Raw genomic sequence first — 21,164 nt, 5'->3', positions numbered from 1 at the left:
TAAACTGAGGCGTTTGTTTTGAATGAACGTGTTCTGGGAGTAAACTGAGGCTGCGCATTCAATCTGCTCACCAACAGACCTCGGACCTCAGACCGGTTGCTGCTGAGCAAAACGTTTTCACAACTGAAGAAATGATGCCTGAAACTAGGAAAATCAAAACCAAGCCGTAAAGAAAATATGTAGGGATTGAAGTCTTCAGGTACCGAGTTGCTCCGGATAAAAAACACGTGATTCGCTAATCAGCCGCGGCGCAAACCGCCCCCACATAGAGGCGTCAGCGGCAGCTCCAACGCGGCACGTTTCCCTGGTGACGCGGGAGACAGCGGATTTCCATGTCTGCAGACCTGAAGGATCCAGCCGTCAACCGCCTCAGCTTGTTTTTACACCCAAGAGGCTCCTCGGCCTGCTGGGCTCGACAGCAGAGGAGGCCCTCTGCACCACTTCCACACACACACACACACACACACACACACACAGACCTGCTCATATCAGTGCGTGTGCGTGCGTGAGATAACCGTCATCCTCCTACAGTACAGCTACTTTCGCCGGCTGCTGCAGCATCAACATCCCACAGTCTGATGTTTCGGATCCTAGAACTCAAACGAGCAACTTCTCAGTCGCAGTCTCGCCGTGTGGCAGAAGGACTGATGGGAAACGTCTGAAATTTAGGGACAGGCGAGGACGCCAGACAACACGGGCCCTCAGCCGCCCCCCCCCCGCTCCGACTGGATTACAGAGATGACGTTTAGGGTGATTATACTGACATTTAAAGTGAGACTTGCACTCCAGGAAAATAAAAGCTCTCCGACGTGAGTCAGACCACATCTTCCTCTGAGAAAGCTGTGGGTGGGACAAAATGAAAGTCTGGAAAGGTTAAAAGGGTGAGAGAGAGACCTGCTCCTAAAACAGAACTAAAGACATCTGGGGTAGGAAGTGTATTTTTAAAAATAGCATACCAACTTTTCTCCTCATTTTATTTCCTTTTTTGGTCACATTTAGACCAAACCACAGAAAAACGGTGTCATTTTAAAGCGGGAAAACAACAACCTTTGAAAGCAGCAGGGACATAAATTCCAGATACAAATCGGTTTGCTCTGTGTCGATCTGCTCCGGTGTTTTCCCACGGTGAGAATCACTGAAAACACGAAAGGCAACAGACTTAAACATCATCTCTTGAATGACGGTCAGACTCTGCAGAGGCTTTAAGGGAATCGAGCTCATCATTTCACCACAGACGGGAGCTGCACCGTTTCGGCATCACACACACGGGGTTCTGTCAAGATCCCGTCAGTCGGCATCGGTCACGGCGCCGATTTCAACCACATTTCCTTCGGTCTCTTCGAGGAGGCTGGTGAGAATTCTCTTTTTTCGACCGAATATTGTTCAGATTCAACGTGATTTACTTGCTGTGAGGGGCTCCCCACCCAGCGCCGGTGAAGCTGGCCGTTTGCGGCTTTATTTCAAACCTGTTCCTCGGACTCCAGTTCTGTTGGTAGCTTTACAATGAGACGTCCATCGTACAAATGGTTCCATTTCATCCCATCGCAAAGTGTGCCACGATTTTAAACACAGTTTTTAAACAAAATGTTTCCATGCACCACAGTAGTTATATGAAACGGATTTTTTTTTTTTTTAGCGGAAAACCATAAAAAAGAGAATCTTTGAGAACAGACTTTATTTCTATAAAAATATGTCTTATTTTGACAGGATATTCAGAGAGAAATGTGAGGGCAGGTTGAGAGGCACAGGATGGGGCAGGTAAGGTGATCGGGTGGATAACAGGGCGGGTAGATATGTCGGGGAGGTAGCTCGAGAAACAGTTTTTACATTTGAACATCATTTTTCTGTCGCTTTAGGTCAAATGTTCCCTTTTATCCGACCTCTGGGCTCAGCAACGATTTTTCTAGTCCAGTCTGGGTTAAGTGTTGACTGTATCCGTGTCCCGGTCTAATCCGTGGTCTGGTGGGAGCTGAGGGCAGAGCTGTGACGTTGAGCTGCAGCTCACCTGCTGGTTTCTCTTCAGCTTCACTCTAATTAGACCTCACAGTTCGGTCGCGTCACCTGCTGAGGGACAGCGACACATTCACCAAACAGTCCACACACACACACACACACACACACACACACACAGGGACAACAGCAACGGTTGTACTTCAGTTTTATTGTTATGAGAAAAATCAAAACCGAGTAAAAAATAAATTACTTCCTTGATTTTATTTTTTAAAACATCCTGGTCAGAGGTGTAGAGGGAAATCTCCCACACTGTGGCCTGTTTTTATTCTGATCTCCTCACAGACCTGAAGGCCTCAGAAACACTGAACCGAGGAGATTTCCTGGATAGATTTGAGTTGAAAGTTGAAACTTTGAAAATTTGGCCAAATCAGAAGGAGGGAAACATATTTCAAGAGGTGAATAAATGAGGCACACCCTCTTCCAAGGACCCGGACTTCCTTTCACATAACTGATCTCCAGCAGTAAAAGCAAATGCAAGAAACCCAACGCATAAATGCAATCAAACACATTCCCACTTCAAACAGAGAGCGCTGCTGTGTGTCCGTTATCAGATCAGAAAAGATGGCGGCTTAAATTAAATTAGCTTCGTGATAAATGTTACAAAGGGCGGGAGATCAATCCAAAGATATAATAAGAAGAAACAAAACAAAGTGGGTAACAGCTGTCAGAATTAAAAGTGAAATTTAAGATTTAAGATTTGCTTTCTGCTCGTCCGTCTGCGGCTCATCTCTCCACCACAGGTCCGACAGCTTCTGCCAGTTACATCCGGAGACCCGACAACAAAACAAAAATACATTTACAAAGAAATACAGTCGCTCTCTCACGTTCAGCTGCTGCTGTTTGTCTTTGCGACTTCTTTCTTTTTATCAAGCTTCTGAAATACAGAGCAACATTAGTATGAGCTAAACGCTCTAATAACAACTGCGTATGTCAAACAAAAAATGATCTTAAATGTGTCTATGGGATTAAAAGAAATGATACATCACATGGTAAATAGCCAACAAAAACATGCAAAACTTGACATAAATAGCTGATTTTTGTTTTGTTTCTTTAGCTCTGAACCTGGTTGCAGAAACCGAGACTTTAAAACGTAGGCAGGTAAAACGGAAATCAGAATTATGGCCCAGGTTTTAAATCCGGAGAAATCACTTTGCCTTCTGTTGTTTTGCTCTGTCCAAAACCAGCGGGTGTTCATCTGGATCATCTGCTTGTTGACGGAGACAAAAGATCATCTTTTTATTTTGAAATCTGGGTAGGAAGCTTCGTGTTAATGTGAGGCAACAGTCGGACTAGCGAGCGAACGTTACCTGTTAACACCCCAGAGTTACAGAGGAGTGTGAGACTTGAGTACTGAAACTAAACGGGACGGCCTGGCAGCCAGTCTGCCAGCCGGCTACTCGGACTGTGTGGGGCTCTGCAGGCACCAGTCCCAGCGCCGCGTATCACGAGATGCTGGTCACACCGGTAACCGCGCAGCTCGTCTACGCTCCTCTCAGCCGGTCTGCGGCCACTGTAACGCTGCTGCAGATACACGCCGATGGGCTGCAGAGCCAAGCGGACGTATCATGCTAGGAGATAGAGAAATGTGTCCCGACCAACTCCCTTTTTTTTTTTTTTTTTAAATGATAGCGTATAAAATCAAAACTTAACCCTCGTCATGTATTTACATTGCACGTCCTGCTGCTCGTTGGTTTGCTCTAATCCGAAAGTGTCTCTGAGTGCAAATGCTAGGTCGTAGTGTTGCACCGAATCATCACAGCTGCTTATTTATCACTTTGGAAATTTCCTCCGTGATATTCTAGCAAGGCAACGAGGAGGCACTTAACCAACCAGGTAAATAAGTGGAGCTTGAAAACAGGACCGGCTACTTTTCTCCGATCGGTGCCATGACGACACGTTGCAGGAACTAGAATCTGCCGACAGAAACAGTTGCTGACCTGGTAACAGAGCGACGCGTTCGGGAAAAAAAGCTAAACTGTGAAATATAAACTCCAGCTAAGCTCAGTCCGTTTTTAAAACAACTGTCTCCACTGAGGCAAGAATAACAAAAACAAAGCACAGCAACGCAAAACGGTCTTCTTGAAGTTAAAGCAATAGCATTTATGAGTTAAAATAGTCCCAACCTGATACCCCCACCCCGTCCCCTCTACAGTGTCCATAAGAAATCCTCTAAATCAGGCACTTGTTGATTAGTCCATAAGGGCTCCAAACCGTCCAATCAGAAACAGCGACAGCGTCCTCCAATCGCCTCCTCTCAGTTAGTTAAACTCGGCGGCGTCTTCACTCCTCTCTTTAGTCTCCTCTCCGGCCCGGCGACCTCCTTCCGCCCCTCCAGGCTCCGCGAGCTGCGGTGGACGCCGGGGGACCTCAGCTCGATGTTGTCCGCGGCAAGCGCAGGGTCGTAGGGCGACACCGGCCGCGGGGCCGGGTAGTTGGGCTGGTAGTAGCGGTAGGGGTCGTCCTCCTCAGCCTCGCCGTAGTTCTGGAAGACGTTGGACGGCAGTTGGACTGCGGGGATAGCGCCGCCGTCAGTGACATCCTCACCCCCTGCGTCGCCAACCAACCGGGCAGCGAGCCCGCCAGTACGCCAGTCAGATAGGCAGACGGTCAGTGAGAGCCCAAAACAAAGATGGCCGACCCACCACCACAGCAAGCAATATTTTGGATCGGTTTGATGGATTTCGATTGGGTTAGCGAGACAGGAAGAAGGGGCGGGACAAGAAAGAAGGATCAAGAGACACAGAGGGACAAGGGTTACCAAAGGTAACCAAGGGTTGCCATGGGTTACCAAGGGTTAGAAGATAGTTTACGGAGTTAGTCATTTTAGACTTTTTGCGGGATTTCTCGACAATCAGAAGAACGTGGTATAAAACCAGCCTCGTCCTTTAAGGCGGTGCTTTGTTTTTAAACAAGGTAAAACCGGACGCCTTTAATGTGAAGGGGATTTTTATACGTTATATGCTCTTTCTCAAATGAAAGCACTGAGCGTCTTTGCTCTGCAGCTGATTGGCCAAGAGAATATGACCTCAGAAGACCTCGTCGTCATCTGTATAGATTTATTATTTTTAAAAATCCTGTTTTCCTTCTAACTTTTTACTCTTTGAGATGATACTCTATTATATGTAGAGCTGCAGCTAACGACTGTTTTCATTATTGATTACTCTGCAGATTATTGTCTCAATAAATCAATTCGTTGTTTTGTCTGGAGAAAGAAAACAGTGAAATTTCTTGCTGTAATTTCCCACATCCCAAGCTGATGCCTTGAAATGTCTTTTTTAGTCTAAAACCCAAAGGCAGAAGTTACGGGGCTGGAATCAGCGCGTTTGGCAAAATGACCGAAACAGTTCAAAACAGTCGCAGACACGTGTTTTGTCCGCGGACTAATAAAGTAATCGACTACTCATCGCAGCTCTGTGTGTCATCTAATATTCACGTGCAGCGAGGCTGAAGCTTATCAGCTGAGGCAGTGACGCCACCTAGAGCATTTTGCCGCCTTTGCAGCGGTTAAAGCTACCAGTCCCTGCCGTCGCCGCTGTCGGGTGTTCGAGGGACGCGGCTCAGTATTCGCTGAAATACTGAGCTGAGGGTTATTAAGAGGAAAAGTTGCATAAGCGAGCCGATGGCGGACAGACAGAGACGGAGAGACACAAACACAAAGACAGAGGAGAGGTTACAACATGCAGGCGTTGCTCGCGTGACGGCCCGGCGGGCCGCGAGCTGCGCGGCGCCGTCCGGGCTGCCGTGCGACCTTTGACCTCAACACACAGCAAATATGAACACAGTCATGCAGTTAAAGGTCAAAGATGACTCCTGCAGGGTTTTCTTTAGACATACCGCTTTGATAATGAGTTGAATAAACGCCGGGTACTTCCAGTGTTTGCTGAATTCCGTGTGTGGTGAGAGTTAACACCGTCGCTCGTACCGGCTCAAAGCCTCCTGGGCGCGTGTGAGAAATCCTGAGGTGCTAACCGCGAAGCCGTTAAAAAATAATTTCCCGTGTGTCTTTTCCCGCGAAAGGCTGAGTAAACACAGTTTGAGTGGCTTTGGACGCTGGAAAGCGCCGATTCATCATCTGCAACTCTTATCTGACTGTTGCTCGGCATTTTGTCAAGCCATTGGTCACGATCCCGGAGTATTTAATTCGTGTTGTACGTGTAAGAAAACCCTTCATGCAGCATCTTCCCAGAGAAGGACCAAACCCACACTCACGATCCCGAGAGATTTCCCAGAAAGAGCCAGAGTGGAAACACGTTAAGGTGCAGAAGCCAGTCGGTTTCCCTGTGCTTGCTGTGCGCTGATCTGTGCGGCAGACCGTGCAGCTTCAACCAGCCACTGCAAGACAACGCCTAAAGGGTCGCTTCGCCCATTTTCTCACTGTGGAATGGAGTGTAGATAGTTTCTGGGGTTTTTTGGTTAAGGTTTTGAGATACATTGTCTTTGAGATTTTTTATTCCTCTGCCCTCACACAGTTGATGTGAATGAAATTTCATTTATCATGCTCAAAAGATCAGAGACAACATTTACAGACCCAGTGAAATTAAACCTTTTTTTTTTTTTTTAATGTTTTTAATCCTCTGCCCTCTCCAAAATACATTGATAGAGCAACATGATAAAAGTTAATATTCATCATGCTTATTATTATTCTTTGTCTTTTTTCAATTTTGGGGATAATCATGCTCAAACATTTGGAACTACAGTTCCTGTTAATCGGGGGCTACGGGGGGTGTAAACAGAAGTATAATGTTGCCATGGATTCACTTAGTTAGCTGTGGGCTAAAGGGACTTGAGCCCTGTTTATTTATTTATTTTTTTCAAGCCTATATTTGTCCACACTTTGGAAAATGGCCAGCATTGAGCGTACCGAATTAGCTGTCAGCAATCCCTGTTTGCAGAGTGCCCGCTACGCTGACACTGAAGAAAATATAAAGATGTGAGGATTCCCAAGGCAAGTTCTGGACTCATCAGGAGCGTCTGTGTCCGACGGATTTACGGACGGATATCCGTGATACTGATACCCGGGACGAGTGACTCGCTCCGAATCAAAAAAACGTGTGTGACACGACTGTGTGTTCGGAGCTGACTGAATTCTGAAGCACTCTGCAGCTTGTGGCTCACATCTCTCTGGACTCACACTTTTGAAAAACCTCTGCTTTAGGACCTTAAGAAAGCTGAAGATGCTCTAGCTGCCACTTCACTGGGTCTTTGACAACTCAACTGTTGAGACCCCCCCCCCAGCTCTGGATAAATCATCCATGTGGACAATTTGTATTGGGTCTTTTTCCTCAGAGGAAAGTGTATATTTTTTTTAATGATTTGGGTGCAGTGAGCCTTTAAGGTGGTGACAGTCCGGCAACTTTTAGGGTAAAGTTGCGTCTGTATTTCAAGGCGTTTCACGTTTCACCTTCAAATACACTTAAGTTGGGATGGATGACCTCAATGACATGCAGCCAGTTTAACTCAGTGGTAGCTTTTCCATCATGAAAAGGAACCAAATGAATTAAACGTTTCACTTGACGACCTTCAGCCCAAGAGACGACCTCGGCATTGAAAAGCTTTCATGCGCAGTTATACAGTCTACAACGTCCGCATATTTAAACGAGCTGCTGAGTTTTTTTTCTACCATTAACACAATATGCATTGCAATTAGATACAGCAGAAGCAAGGCAATTTGAAACTAAACGGGTCATTTATCGTCTTGTCTAAGAAAAAAGCTGAATGTCTGTTTCCTTCTTAGTCGAAGCTTCCCTGCATCTGTTATTACAACCTCCGCGATCTGTGGCCGTAACTACACACCAATCGCAGTGAAGGTTGACGTAGCCAGATAATACGGTTAATGATAAGACTATTTCAGTAATGCTGAGAGTCCCAGAATGGTCGGGTGTCCCTGCCTCAGTATTTCCCAATGACACATCACTAACGAGGAAAGTGCACAGTCAAAAACTATTGATATTTTATATTTTTTCATCAAACTGTTAATCAGCCTAGCGCTGAATTTCAGTCCCCCTATGTACCTCCAACGTTGTAGCCCACACAGGAGTTCGGGTCGCAGTATCCCGGGGGCCCTGCGGGGCCAACGGGTCCAGGGACACCGGACCGACCGGGGGTTCCGGGGTTCCCGGGTCGCCCTGATGAACCCTGGCTGCCGGGTCTGCCCTGACCTTGGACACCTGGGAGGAGGAGGAGGAGGAGGAAGATTTCAATGGACAAAAGTACAAATCTAAGAGTAAGAGAAATGTTTAGTATTCAGATAATGTTTAGCATTTTCTTCACCACATTATTACCATTATTATTACATAAATTAGTAAAAAGGATCCGGAAGACCAGAATGAGAGCTTCTGTGTAATGGCATTGTTCAGCTTGCAATGCTTTAATTTACCAGGGGGTCCTGGAAGTCCTCTGGGGCCTTGGACTCCTGTCCCCGGGGATCCCTTCTCACCCTTCTCCCCTGGTTGACCTGGAAACACACACAAGGTTAAAACAGCATTGTAAGATGCTGTAATTTCTGACAGGTACAGCATAAAGTAGAAAAAAAATCCTTAAACTTCAGCCAGTAGATACAGCACAACAAACATCGTCCACCGGCATTAGATTACCCAACGTGTCTAAATTTTATCTATTTTGAATTTCTTTGTACCTTTTTTGTTCTAGCTGCTCAGGTGGGACCCCTACGGGCACACGTCGGTACCTTTCTGAAGGTACCAAAGGACATTTTTGGACAGTATCAACATATGAAACTTTCTTGCGTGACTCTCGACCCAGCTGTCAGGACAGCCGGCGGCGGTGTGAATCGTCCCTGGAGCTTGTAGCTAGCCCGCCCATCAATCTTAAAGAGTAACGACACCCAGTCTAATAATCCTTCTTGCAATGCCAACTAGTAAGTGAGTAACAAGATGCTTTTTCCACACGTTGTGCAGCTGGGCGTGGTCGCGGGTACAACAGACAACACCTGGACGCACATAGCTGTGATGTTTAAAAGACTTTTACATGTCAACCCATACGGGCCAGTCCTGGTACGTTTTTCTCCCTTCCAAAATCGAGTCTGAACTTATTCTTTGACTCCGTTCTCATATCGCGTATCCTGTTACCTCTTTCTCCAGGTTGCCCGTTCTGTCCATTCTGTCCCGGGAAGCCGGGTCTTCCTGGGGGTCCCTGTTCTCCCTGGGGCCCCGGGGCTCCCTGTCGACCGGGCTCTCCGGGGGGTCCCGGCACGGTGCGGATGGACACTGGTGGACTGGGTACGTGGTTCAGGATGGAGTTGTAACGCGCCATGTGGCCTGGAGACGGAAATGGCGATGAACTGTCACAGTTTGAGCCAAACTGGATGAGTTGTACGAGCTTAAGACGTGAGTCACAACCCACACGCGACATGGTTGCCATATATGGAAGCTCCATACATGGAGGCCATATGTGAAACTGGCTGTAAATGGTGGCCAAGTATAGGTATATCACCAGTAGGCTGGATGGGACAAGAAAATTCGGACTTGATCACCGAATTGCTGTTTTACTGCTCTGGATCTTTTCAGAAACGCTCTGTTGTAGGAAATATACTGTGTAAGTGCAGAGAAATTAGAAATTTCCCAACTTTCCTAAAAAGTGGTGAAAAACACTGACGTTTGCCCTTCTACGCTAACCACTCTAACACTAACACTAACTAGAACCTGAACCTGAACCTTAAACCCAGTCTTACCCCTCAAACAGCCCCTTTGAGGCAGAGAGAGTGTGAAAGTGAGACATACACAGTGTGTCTTGTTACTCACTTTGGATCAGCTGCTCACAGACCTGCCTGGCGATGGCCTGGACCGACGCTGTCGACTGGAGGTCACCCTGAAGACACACGGGCGAAAGTACTGTGTTTTTGTTTTCGGTGTCTACACACTTCCATACTTTCTGCGCCGGCGTAGGACGGTGGTTTCAGCTAATGACTGGAACTCCAACATTTTTCTAGCTGTGGCTCGTCCCACATGTAGCTACGTTGCAACACCTCACAGCAAAGCCGAGTAAATATCATGCGAATGAAAAACAGCTTTAAGTCTGCAGATTTCAAATGAAAATCAATACGGCCCCGTTTTTCTTCGTCCTCTAGACTGACATGCCCCCTGTGCGATGCATTTACACACAAACACACGTCTGTTTGACAGCTCTCACAGACAACGCTCAGGCTGGCACCAGTCAAACTGTTATTAGCACAGTTAACCACTGCTGCTCAGCTCTTCCCTTAGAGAAAAGAATACTCACCTAAAACCAGCCCTTTGACCGCAGCTGCTGCTGTCAACTGAGCATTTACCGAAACTCTCAAGTGATTGAGATGCCGGGAAAACCCCTTTACCTTTTCATTTCACTGCTTTTCAAATCTTTTTTTTTTCTTAAGGGATCTGCTGCGGTTGGAGTTATGAAGCCGAGAACGACGGGAGCCTGCGATATGTTCTCCGGGTGACGACGAAAGATTTCCGGGATTCTTCATGAAAATGCTGATCGTGAATTCTGCTGGTGTTGTTGGACCTTTTCAGCTCTGCAACCGTCGTCTGAACGTTTTGGTGAGAAGCCGGTCGAGGTCTTCTTCAGGCTGAGATCTTTACGTGAAGGTCTGACGCCCAGCAACTGAGTTTCCCCGTGAATGAGCTAAATAAAAGCTCATTTCCATTTATTTTCTGAGTGCCGAGCGGAAGTCGGAGGAGAGGCGGCTAGAGTGACATCCCGATGGCAACGACGACGCCAAACAATTTCTGCAACCGTCATTAGCAGGATGATGGCTGTTTCCAGAGGGCACCGTGAACACTGCACAGCACTCCTGTCTTCATTAGCAGTGTTATTTTGACAGACTACAAAGCAGCCTCTCTCTCCTGGCAGAGCAGTCACAGCAGGACTAAAATTTAATTCACGAATTTTACTTTATGAAGGACTGACATGTCATAAATAAAATGAATCAATAATGTTCAGGGTTTTTTTTTTTTTTTTTTTGGGTTCTTTCACAACTATTAACCATGAAAATAAACCATAGATGTATTTTTTCCTGAACAAACCCTTAAGCAGAGAGTTAAAAAGACCATACGTGCTCTTTGAGAAGTTAAAGGTCACTCAAAAGACCGAAGAACTGATTTCTTATCATTTTGGCTTTGTTTTATCCATGTTCTGTTAAGAAGGCATGAAAACATGCGGCTCAGTAAATGGGGTAAAAAAATCTAAATTAATTTGTCACTCTTTGCACATGACGGACATTTCCCTGCCTGATGGACAGAGGGACTCACCCGTTCACCTTTCTCCCCCTTGCTTCCAGATGGACCCTGCAACAGAGAAGAAGCGATGACAAAGAGGAAAAAAAACCACACAAACTTTTGAAGGATTTTGACTCTGCAGACACAACCGGTTCAGACTTTAAGGACCATGTTACATCCCCTACGGTTAAAAAACAATGGAAACGCAACCTGATCAACAGGCATCAACCTGATCACCTGTCACACCAGGAAGCTGCAGCTCCCAAATCCTGACTGACTACAAAATCTGGTTTTCCTTGTCTCGCTAGGATTATTTTAGGGGCTCAGGAATCTGCTGGTGTCTCTATAATAACAGAACTGTCCCAGTTTTCCCGACATCTAGGATTGGACGTGACGCCTTTACGCATCTGTCGTGTAAAATCAAACAAACAAAGAAACAAAAACATACACGCTGACAACTAATGAAAAGAAATTTCGGTGCTGCGGCACATTCGAGCCAGTAAAACCAACCTTCAGCTGAGAGTAATGTAAGCACGTCGAGCTTTGGGTGAGGAGCTTAGTTTCTTTTTGTTGTTTTTTAAGCCACTAAATTCAGGCTTCAGTGGAGATTAAGTGAGATTTTTGTCCCTTTGTCTGAATCCAAACGAACCAACAAACAAAACAAAACAAAAAAAAAGTCAAGAAAAGAAGTTTCAGCTTTCAGCTTGATAACTTTTCTTCACCGCTACATTTGAGCCGTTAGGGGCAAACAGTCAACGGTGCCGATACCCCGACGTTGAACTCCTGTGTATTTTCACATCACGCAAGTTGACTCTAAAGTCTGCAATTGACAGTAGTGCGACAATTAGGTCAGGAAGACTCTCTGTAGTCCGCCCCCATATCTGTAATTACATGCTTGACAACATTTTATCAAACCGATGCAGAGTTATGCGTCAGCAGTTTGTGTCGCCCTCCACGGAACCTCATTTCTCCTTTGGCAGAGCAGTCGGAAGGTGATTTACTGTCACCGAATGTTACGCATTCAGCATAAAAGGAGAACGCAGAGAACGAAGCCTCACACGCACACACACACACACACACACACACACACACCGACGGCGGCACAGCATTGGCCTGATCATCAGCTGCAGTCTAACGTTCAGTGTCTCGCTCAAAGACGACTGGACGTGCTGACGGGAGGGCTGGAGATGAAAATAACCAAACCTCGTTTCACAGATGACCCTGCTGCCTCACCGGAGCTCCGCCCTGGGATGTTTTATTAACAGCCATCGTGTTAATTCAAGATAAATATTAATGTGCAATGAATTTTATCTGCATTCGGTGTGATGAAGTCAAGTCTTCATCGTCTCATACACCGGTGACCTGGAACGTCATGGCCACCCCTGCCGAATACGCTGCCGCCAAAGCAGCCGTGAGCTGCCGAGGCGTGGACTCTACAAGACCCCCAAAGGTGCCCCCCTGGTATCCGGCACCAGGACGTCAGCAGCGGATCCGTTGGGTGGGTCTGCACATTTCTCCCACACCCACCACACTGACTACGAGAGCCGACGTCTCTGTATACAGCAGACCTGTGTGTGAATATGGCCTATTTATTTATGTGACGCCCGGGAGAAGCTCACACACAAGAAAGAAACCTGTGGAGTCCTCTGACGTAACAAAGTAAGAGCCGCTCTGCGTACAGCGGGATAGAGGGGGGCACAAGGTTAGGGGAGCGGCGTTTCCGCCGTGCCTTAGCTATGGTGACGCCTGAACACCTAGATGTTCCCCAGCAGGAGGCCGCTAATCCCGGCGCTGCGCTCGCTCCGTGTTCGCCTGACAGCCTCTGTTAAGCCTGACTGACACGACTTCCTGCCTCCTCCTGGATGTTTACGCATTCTCCACATTTGTGCGGCAACTTTTGTCAGAAAGGTGATGTGGGAAACACATAAGAACGAGGTCTTCCCTGTCGGAGACGCAAACCCGGACCGGGGAGGAAAAAAGATTCAAGAGGAGAGGTAGCTGCACTGCATCGTCTTCCTGTGTCTGATTCGCTGACTGACAGACTCACCGGAGGTCCCAGCTCTCCCTGTTTTCCTGGGGGGCCTGTGCTTCCTGGAGCCCCTGGGGCTCCTGGAGTCCCCTGAGGAGACACAGACAGATACGGAGAAACAATCAGAGCCGGATCGACTTTACTGGCCACCTATGTTGACACAGTTACACAAAGACAGGCAAACATAAACATACTGCTACGGCATAAATGAAAGTAGGTACGAAAATAGATTAAATCAAACAGTGGACGATGTACATACGGTTTCCACATACAAGGCAAATTGTGTTACAGTTGCTTTGTGTACAAGCAGAATAAATATAAATATAGAATAAACAGTGCGAGCTGTTTACCGCGTCTTGATTTGAGTGTTTGTAGATCAACCACAAATGCTAAAATACACTATTAAAACAACACGGTCTGTTTAGAATGTTGGACTGGTACAGTGGCTCCAGTCGGGCACAAAATCAGTCCAAGAACCAAAGCATTTGAATTGCCTGTATTCAGACAAGCATATCCACTGTGGTTTGCTCCACTTCACCCAGCAGTGGATGCAGCCAGACAGCTGCAGCGAGGAAACTAGGAGCCGCTACATTAGGTTCACAAGCAGGAACCAAAGTATTTGCTGAAGTCAAAATTCTTTATGCTGTAACTGAATTTTTAAAATCAGTCAGCGTGTACAGAAACAAACAAAAAATAGCGGCTCTACAGCTTTAGGTGCTTGACATTGTCCCTTTGCTGGTAGTGCACTCACATTCCCGAGCTTCCCAAAAATCCATAATTATCCCCCTAAGTCACAGTTCCAATTAAAATCGACCTTCTGATGTCCAGCCGGAGAAACCAGAGGCAGGACAGCCGCACGTCTCCTACGTCTCCTTCAACAAACTCACACACACCACAGACAATCGACGTCAATAATTCATCATCACTTACGATAGTTCCCGAGGGGCCCTGTCTGCCCGGGGAGCCGTCTTTGCCCGGCAGGCCCTGTGGAGCAGGAGTAGACACGTACGTTGGAACATTAAAACCTTCCTCATCACGACGCTCCTTTCTACATGTGACACGGGACTTTGTCTGATATATGTATTTCAGTTTTAAATAAATTCCTGCATTTCCTGGGCCAATTTCAAGTGATTTGATTTGACTTCACTGTCAGTAAATACATTCTGAAATCTGTAAACTGAAAACCATGATTACTAGCAGGAGAAGTGGTAGCGGTAGTAGGAATAGCATCAGTGCCAGCAACAGTAGCAGAGCCAGTATGAGGAGTGGTTAGCACTGACTGCTACCACACTACTACTGCAGAGCAGTGGTAGCAGCAGTACTGTAGCGCTAACAGCAACAGAGTCTGTATAAATGTATAAATAAATCACATAAAACTAGAACGGCACATTCTAGTAGAGCACATACCTCCTCCAGACTGTCCTAGCTCTTCTAACAGAAAAAATACAAGGAAAAAGCTACAAAAACAAAGAAAACACAAAAAAAGAAAGCCACCGTTTGTTCTAATCACAGCCATCAGTCTGTTTGGATATGACTCTAGTACCTCAGCAAACCCGGATGAGGGAAATTTGGCCCTCTCCTCCTCGCAGAATGGTGGGCGCTCAGTCAGATTCCGCGTTGAGTCGAAAAAAGGACTGCAGATGGGATTTGAGTCACGGCCCTGACCCGGCCACTCAAGGACGTTCCCCTCACATGTAACATCTGATATACCACTGTGTATTAGTGTAAGAGGGATTACAGGTGGCCGGTGGAGTTTTCTTACAAACAAACAAAAGTTATGTTTACGTTCAGTGTTACTCGCCGTAACGCACTGCGGGCGTCCGTGAGGCCTCGCACAGATCCTTCCTCATAAAACGTTTGCAAAGCTGATTTTAAAATTATTTTAATAATTTGTTAATAATCCGTTCCCTCAGCGGAACAGAGTGACCCCGCTGGTAGGACATCTGTATTAAGTGACCAGCGTGACCAGCGTGCCCTTCCTGCCCTTCGCGCCCTTCGCGCCCTTCGCGCCCTTCGCGCCCTTCGCGCCCTTCGCGCCCTTCGCGCCCTTCGTGCTCGCGCGTCTGCACGGAACAAAGGACACGGGGGGCCACTCGTACAACTGCTCCGTAGTAGTAGTGGTGGTCAAAAGCTCCGCTGGGAACCTTTAGCAGAGGCTGTAGTGGTAGAAGTATCCTTATCACTGGTAACCTTAGCCAGTTTAGTGTTATTCTTAGCCGTCATATGCATTTGCAGTGTTAACAGTTGCTGTAGTATGAGCATGGGCAGTAGTACTGGTGCTAGTGTTAACAGTATTAACAGTGTGTTTACAAGGTGTGACTCACTCTTGGTCCCGGAGGCCCCTCTCTGCCTGGAGATCCGGCTCTACCCGGAATTCCCTGAAACACCGGGAGGAGATCGGGGGTCAGCGCGGCTCGCATTCAACATTCGACAGTTAAAGATTGCTACTTTTTTTTATTTAGCAGGTAACACTGGCCCCGGTTCAGGGTTCCAAAATATGTGGACAAATCCAAGTAGATGCATTGTCAGTGATTTCCACTTTTTCAGTGCACCTCTGACACAAATCACAGCCCCGGACTTTATGTTACTCTGCTGTCTTAAACTGCGCTGTCGCATAAACACTCTAAGTCTGTAAGAATGCGCTAGTGGAATATTTGAACCACAGAAATCCACCTTTTGCAAATGGCACCATTATTCAAAATCTGACAACCATTCGCTTCCAGAAGGTCATAATGGTGGCCGGGGATTTACGGTGGTGAAGCTATTACTCGTGGGAGGCTGACTGTCTCAAGCTGCACACTGCCCCGAGATTTGCCACTAAAAATGTTTACTAATTGGTGTCTGATTGAAACACAGAAACAGAGAAGAATACAGTTCTACCAAGCGTTTCAACGCCTGATATCGACCCAACCGAGGTGAAAATTTGCGCTGTATAATTACCGGAATGAAATTCGGTCATGGTAAACCAGTTTGGAAGCCATCTGGTCCTGACTTTGTAAAAATGACGTAGAGGTATTTTAATTATATAAGCCTGATCAGATGACAGGGCTCAATTATATGTACCAGAAGAATATTCACACGACTCACATGTTGATCACGTGGACCTAACGTGGCATGGGAAATCTATTTAACTGTAATGTAGAGACACTTCGCTAAAATCCCAAATTAAACGTTATCTCGCTTTAACTAAAAAATCAGTCTGGTCCAAAGGGGGCGCTAGATCCTCGTCGTGTTTGCAGTTTTTACCTGCGCTCCCTGCTGCCCGGCGTCACCTTTCTGCCCTCTCTCGCCTGGTGCACCCTGCAGACAAAGAACAATACAAATTAAGTTTCGTTTTTTTCAGTTTCTGTGTGTATTTCTAGCTTATGCTTTCTCACATTCAGCACATCTAAATATTAAAAACCTATTTGATAGCAGATATACTTTACTGTAAAGTATATCGTTGATAAGAACAGAAATAAATGTCATATATTAACTTTCAAAAAGAACTTTTAGACAACAGAGGAACTTGGTGAGACCGGCAGCGCTATCAGATTTATACTGGTCATGGCAACCGGAGGGTAGGAGTTACTTTATGTGTGTGGGTGTTTGTCTCTTACTGGGGATCCAATGATGGAGCGTCCACTGGGTCCTTGTGGTCCTTGGGGTCCCTGGGGTCCTGGTACACCTGTATCACCTACTGGACCAGTTGGCCCCTAGAGAGAGGGAGGGAGAGATGCAGAGAGAGTATTAGAGACCGACTGTAGCCCGACATGGGGAGACTGGCTTGGACCCCAGCAGTTAAACACAGATGCCTTGTGGGGTTCACTGTGCAGTTGTGTCCAAAATTGGAAAATAAAAACGAAGCAAAAATACAGGCGGGTAGTCGGCAGCCTGTCGAAAAAAAAATGTTTATCACAGTCGTCGATGAAGGAAAAAATGTTAAGACCCAGGCTGGAAAAACTCGACTCGGCCAGCTGTTACAGTATGTTCATATGTGTAGCCGTCTAAATGCCCGTGTACATGTCTTTCGGTGTTTCCGTTTATTTGAATATATCACAACCAGAGAAAAAAAATATTTATTTGACTGACAAAACTGTACTTCAGGACACGTCAAGCAGTTTCAGTGAACACGGTGTTAAACAGGGGTCCGCTGTGAAAACTGGCCTTCAATACAGTTCAGGTTAAAACTTAGGGGTAAAGGTAAAGTGGCAGCCTAGAAAGTAATCGTTCACAGGGTCAAACCAATAATTTTCCAATGTCTGTACACTTCGGAGTACATAACGGCTCTTACAGGCCTTCTCTTCTGGCTGTTACGGAAAGAACATTAAAGGCAGAGCTTAAATCATCATCAATTTATAAGGGTTGTACGTAGCCTGAAAAAACCAGAGGTAGGTTTCAGCAGTGGAGGTTCAATGACAGGGTCCTGGGAAGAAGTTATTGTTTCTAGTGTTGCTTCCAGTTTAATGCCTCTTCGGCACTGATTTAGAATTCAGATTAAAATGTTGCATCTTGCCCCAAACAAACAAACGGCCGACCGCGAATCAGAGCCCAGTACTACTCATGTCCATGATTAGGAACCCAGAACGTTAACCATGTACGCTATAAAATGGATGCCATTTTTTTTTTCTTCTTCTTTTTTCGGATAATTACCAGTTACGACAAGGCACACGCAGCGAGCTGCAGCAGAGCGCGAGCACAAGCGTAAGCAGTGTAAGCCCATTCGAATCTAACGGAGCAACAGGTCAACTCTTCTCCGGTTTGCTCTCATAAAGACTTCCCTGTTAACTTGACCATGCTATAAGCACTGGCAGACTTTGGAGACAGGAAGTCTCCGTCTCTTCCACGTGTACGTGTGCGTTCCAGCGGTCATGAGGTTGCGTGACCGGCGGCCCGCCGTGGGACGTTCCAGGGTTCACTGGCTTTCATGGACGTGCAGCACTTCGACACAGTAGCAGCAGTAAGGCTTCCCGAGATCACAGAGAGATTTAAACATCCTAAAATCAGGGAGCCAGACCAAGGTGCTGCCTGCGAGTCCGGTTAAGGCCGGACTCACAGGCAGCACAGAGGACCAGCACAGTCCAAGTCTGATAATGCTCCGGTGAAGAGGGGCGCTGGACGAATGCAAACCACCACCAGTAAATTTACTTTTTACTTGTCACCACTGACATCTATGAAGGTCTTAACTTGCCGAGGTGGAAAATGACCATGCATCTGTTCTGTTGAAGCTTTAACATCCTGTTTTCAAAACTGATCACAACAGTTCTGAGGCAAAGTGCTGCATTGATTAACACAGTGGCTTTCGCTAAAGGCCCCCTGGTCTGCTGGCAAACCGGGGTTTAATTTAGGCCCCATTTCAGCTGGTCATTTCAAGAGTCTCGAATCCAGGAGAAAATCCAGATGCAATTTAACACAGTTATTTGTAATCACATATATGCATATCCGTAAGCCACAAAACCCTCGATTGACTGCGATCCAATTCGGTTTGCCTAAATGGAAGTAAGGGTCAGCCCTGCTCCACTTCACAGGCTGGTGGTGATGCAGGTGAAGCTTTCCCACCGATAAAATGCCCGAAGAAGAAGAAGAAGAAGAATAACCTTAGTTAATTCAACAACAGTTTAGCTATCTAGCTACATTAATCATGCATGCATATGCAGAAACTAAGAAACATGGACAGGCTACGAGCAAGACAAACACTTTATGGTCTTCTCAGGCTCCCACTCACAATGCTCCCTCACCCATAAAAAACTGTGTGCAGCGATCAGCAAGGGCACGTCCCGCAAGTCAAAGCTCAACCGGGAAACCGGTCTGGAAGCTGCGATGGATGTCTACAGTCGACGTCTTGGGCTGCCTTTGTTTTCTTTTCCACATAAGTTTGGCTGACATGGTGGACTGTTTCCGCTACGGGCACGTCTAACCTCAATGAGACACCAGTAAATCTGCTCACTTGAAAGCTAGGAACAATTATAACAGGACAAGAACACCCACGTGAACTTTAACGGTTCTGTCATCAGCTGCTGTCAAACCTAGTACGTGAGAGGCTTTATTTGATGTGTACTATTGTCAGACATCAGTGGTTCCTTCATGATAAATAGGGATTACTGTTTAAGGCCAACAGTTGGATGAAATTGAAAACTAAAAAAACACAAAGAGGTTCCATGGAAATTAATTGATATTTATTCAATTAAATTATGTTTTCAAATTATGTGAATATTTTGAATGAAACTTGCGCTCAGACTCAGACGAGGCACAGATAATGACTATGACTTAACAATTCAACCCATGGTTTTAAACAGACATCAAAGCAGCATGATGTGCAGCTGTGGGGTGAAATGAAGTTTGCTTTGTTTTTATTCTTTGCACGTTTCATTTTTTTTTCAGAATCCCTGAGCGCAATGTAAATCTGAAGAACTGAATCCGAAGCGCTCTGCGCCACCACATGCTGAACGTTCCCTTTAGCTCGTATTGAAGAGGTCAAAGGTTGAAGGTTGCTGAGCTGGGCTCTTACAGCTCAGGATAAGCTGTTCTACCACGCGGGCGGCACCAACATGTTCGTATTAATCCTCCTCGGTGCCGACGTCCTCAATGAAAGCAAAACATGGTGAGAACAAACAAACTGCTCGAAGAAAATACGTCTTCATGACTTTGACATTTTTTATTTCTGAGACTGTTTTGTTGTTGTACACACCAGCTGAATGACATAAAGAGACTGAATTTGAAGCTCAATAGTTGCGACGGTCCAGAATTCACTTTGTTCGGAGTTTCCAAGCACAAGAACGGCATGAATGATCTCACACCCATAATCCCTGGTCTTTCGGTGCTTTTACCCCGTAACAATATGGTCCCTGTTTTTCAGAGCCTGGCTGGTAGGAGTGAACGTAAACCCTATGAACCGGTCCCCAGCATATATTGATCTCCAAGGAAAATGGATCCAAACACTGGATCCGTGAGAAACAGATCTAAGATCTGAGGCTTTCCTGGTGATCTCGCAGTCAAACGTGTGCTCCATGTAGCTGATGTGATGGGTTTGAGTCTGGCCAAAGACCCTCGCTACATGTCATTTCTCCCCCTCTTCTCCCAGAGCTCTTGCTGCCCTCCCTTAAAAACTGTGCGTAATTTGAAAGTAAAAGCGGCCTCCTGCAGACCAACATGTCCATGACTTTACGAAATAACAACGTGTCAGGCGAAAGAGGAAGAGGCTAAAAAGGAACAGTCAGTGCCGAGAGCAACGCTGGAGTAACGGTCAAAGAGCATCCGAAATCAAAAAGGTTCGGGCATCGTTCCTATTGGTTATGGTGACACATACCTGACCAGAGTCGTTTCTCAGATCTCTGATCTGAGAAGTGCATTAACTCTTTAAGCCTTAGAAGCTTAAACGCATCAGCTCTTTCCCAGAGTTAATGCCTCTACGACAGAGGGCAAAGAGCCACCACATGACAAGAATTCTCGCACAACAGGGTCTGTTGAGTTTCATTATCAACACAGACTCGTGAGAGAGAGAGGGAGCTGACATGAGGCACCTTAAGTGTTTAAATACTCTCCTTAACATCTGTGACATCAATGATGCCCTATATACCCGCAAGACTCTGTTGTGAAGCTGCGTACAGATGCCACCACAACCAAAGACCCAAGCAATTATGCTAGTGAGTATTGTGTGATGATAACAGCGGAGAACGACGGATGCCGAAAAGCACAAAAACAACACCCATGTCGGACCCCTAAGCTCAGAGGAGGCCGTTCAGAGCTGCTGCACTGTGTCAAGGTGTGCTGCGCCTCCTGATGCTAGCTGGGATCCTCGTCCTAGCCATTGGTTGAGAGTTCAAATACAAACACGTCTTCTCGATACAGTCGTGGTTCAAATACTGAGGAGTACCGGCTTAAGCCCTCGACGGAAAGATTGATTTTTTTTTCTGTGTTAATATGATACGTAC

The 21,164-nt window shown here is 46.3% G+C and overlaps 1 protein-coding gene across 3 annotated transcripts in view; it reads right to left on the bottom strand.

Annotated features, from left to right (window-relative positions):
• Window positions 1-1,678: 1,678 nt before the first annotated feature.
• The window catches only part of LOC120786193 (collagen alpha-1(XIV) chain-like), a 132,461-nt gene continuing 112,975 nt past the window's right edge, over window positions 1,679-21,164 (bottom strand). Inside the window, exons 38-48 of one of the 3 annotated variants that reach the window (XM_040121441.1) lie at window positions 16,854-16,949; window positions 16,501-16,554; window positions 15,579-15,632; window positions 14,185-14,238; window positions 13,273-13,344; window positions 11,259-11,294; window positions 9,771-9,837; window positions 9,099-9,287; window positions 8,390-8,467; window positions 8,025-8,180; window positions 1,679-2,061 (exon numbers count right to left, since the gene is read on the bottom strand). In XM_040121441.1, the coding sequence (XP_039977375.1) occupies window positions 2,042-2,061; window positions 8,025-8,180; window positions 8,390-8,467; window positions 9,099-9,287; window positions 9,771-9,837; window positions 11,259-11,294; window positions 13,273-13,344; window positions 14,185-14,238; window positions 15,579-15,632; window positions 16,501-16,554; window positions 16,854-16,949 (876 nt within the window). In that variant the 3' untranslated portion in view covers window positions 1,679-2,041. Of the gene's footprint in view, window positions 2,065-3,616; window positions 4,561-8,024; window positions 8,181-8,389; window positions 8,468-9,098; window positions 9,288-9,770; window positions 9,838-11,258; window positions 11,295-13,272; window positions 13,345-14,184; window positions 14,239-15,578; window positions 15,633-16,500; window positions 16,555-16,853; window positions 16,950-21,164 lie in introns of those variants that run through there. The other 2 variants (XM_040121440.1, XM_040121439.1) reach the window with 2 other exon arrangements.

This window comes from Xiphias gladius, chromosome 24 (assembly GCF_016859285.1).
Source record: "Xiphias gladius isolate SHS-SW01 ecotype Sanya breed wild chromosome 24, ASM1685928v1, whole genome shotgun sequence".
NCBI lineage: Eukaryota > Metazoa > Chordata > Actinopteri > Istiophoriformes > Xiphiidae > Xiphias > Xiphias gladius.
Note: the sequence above shows the minus strand (reverse complement) of the source record. Positions and strands in the feature narration are given on the sequence as shown.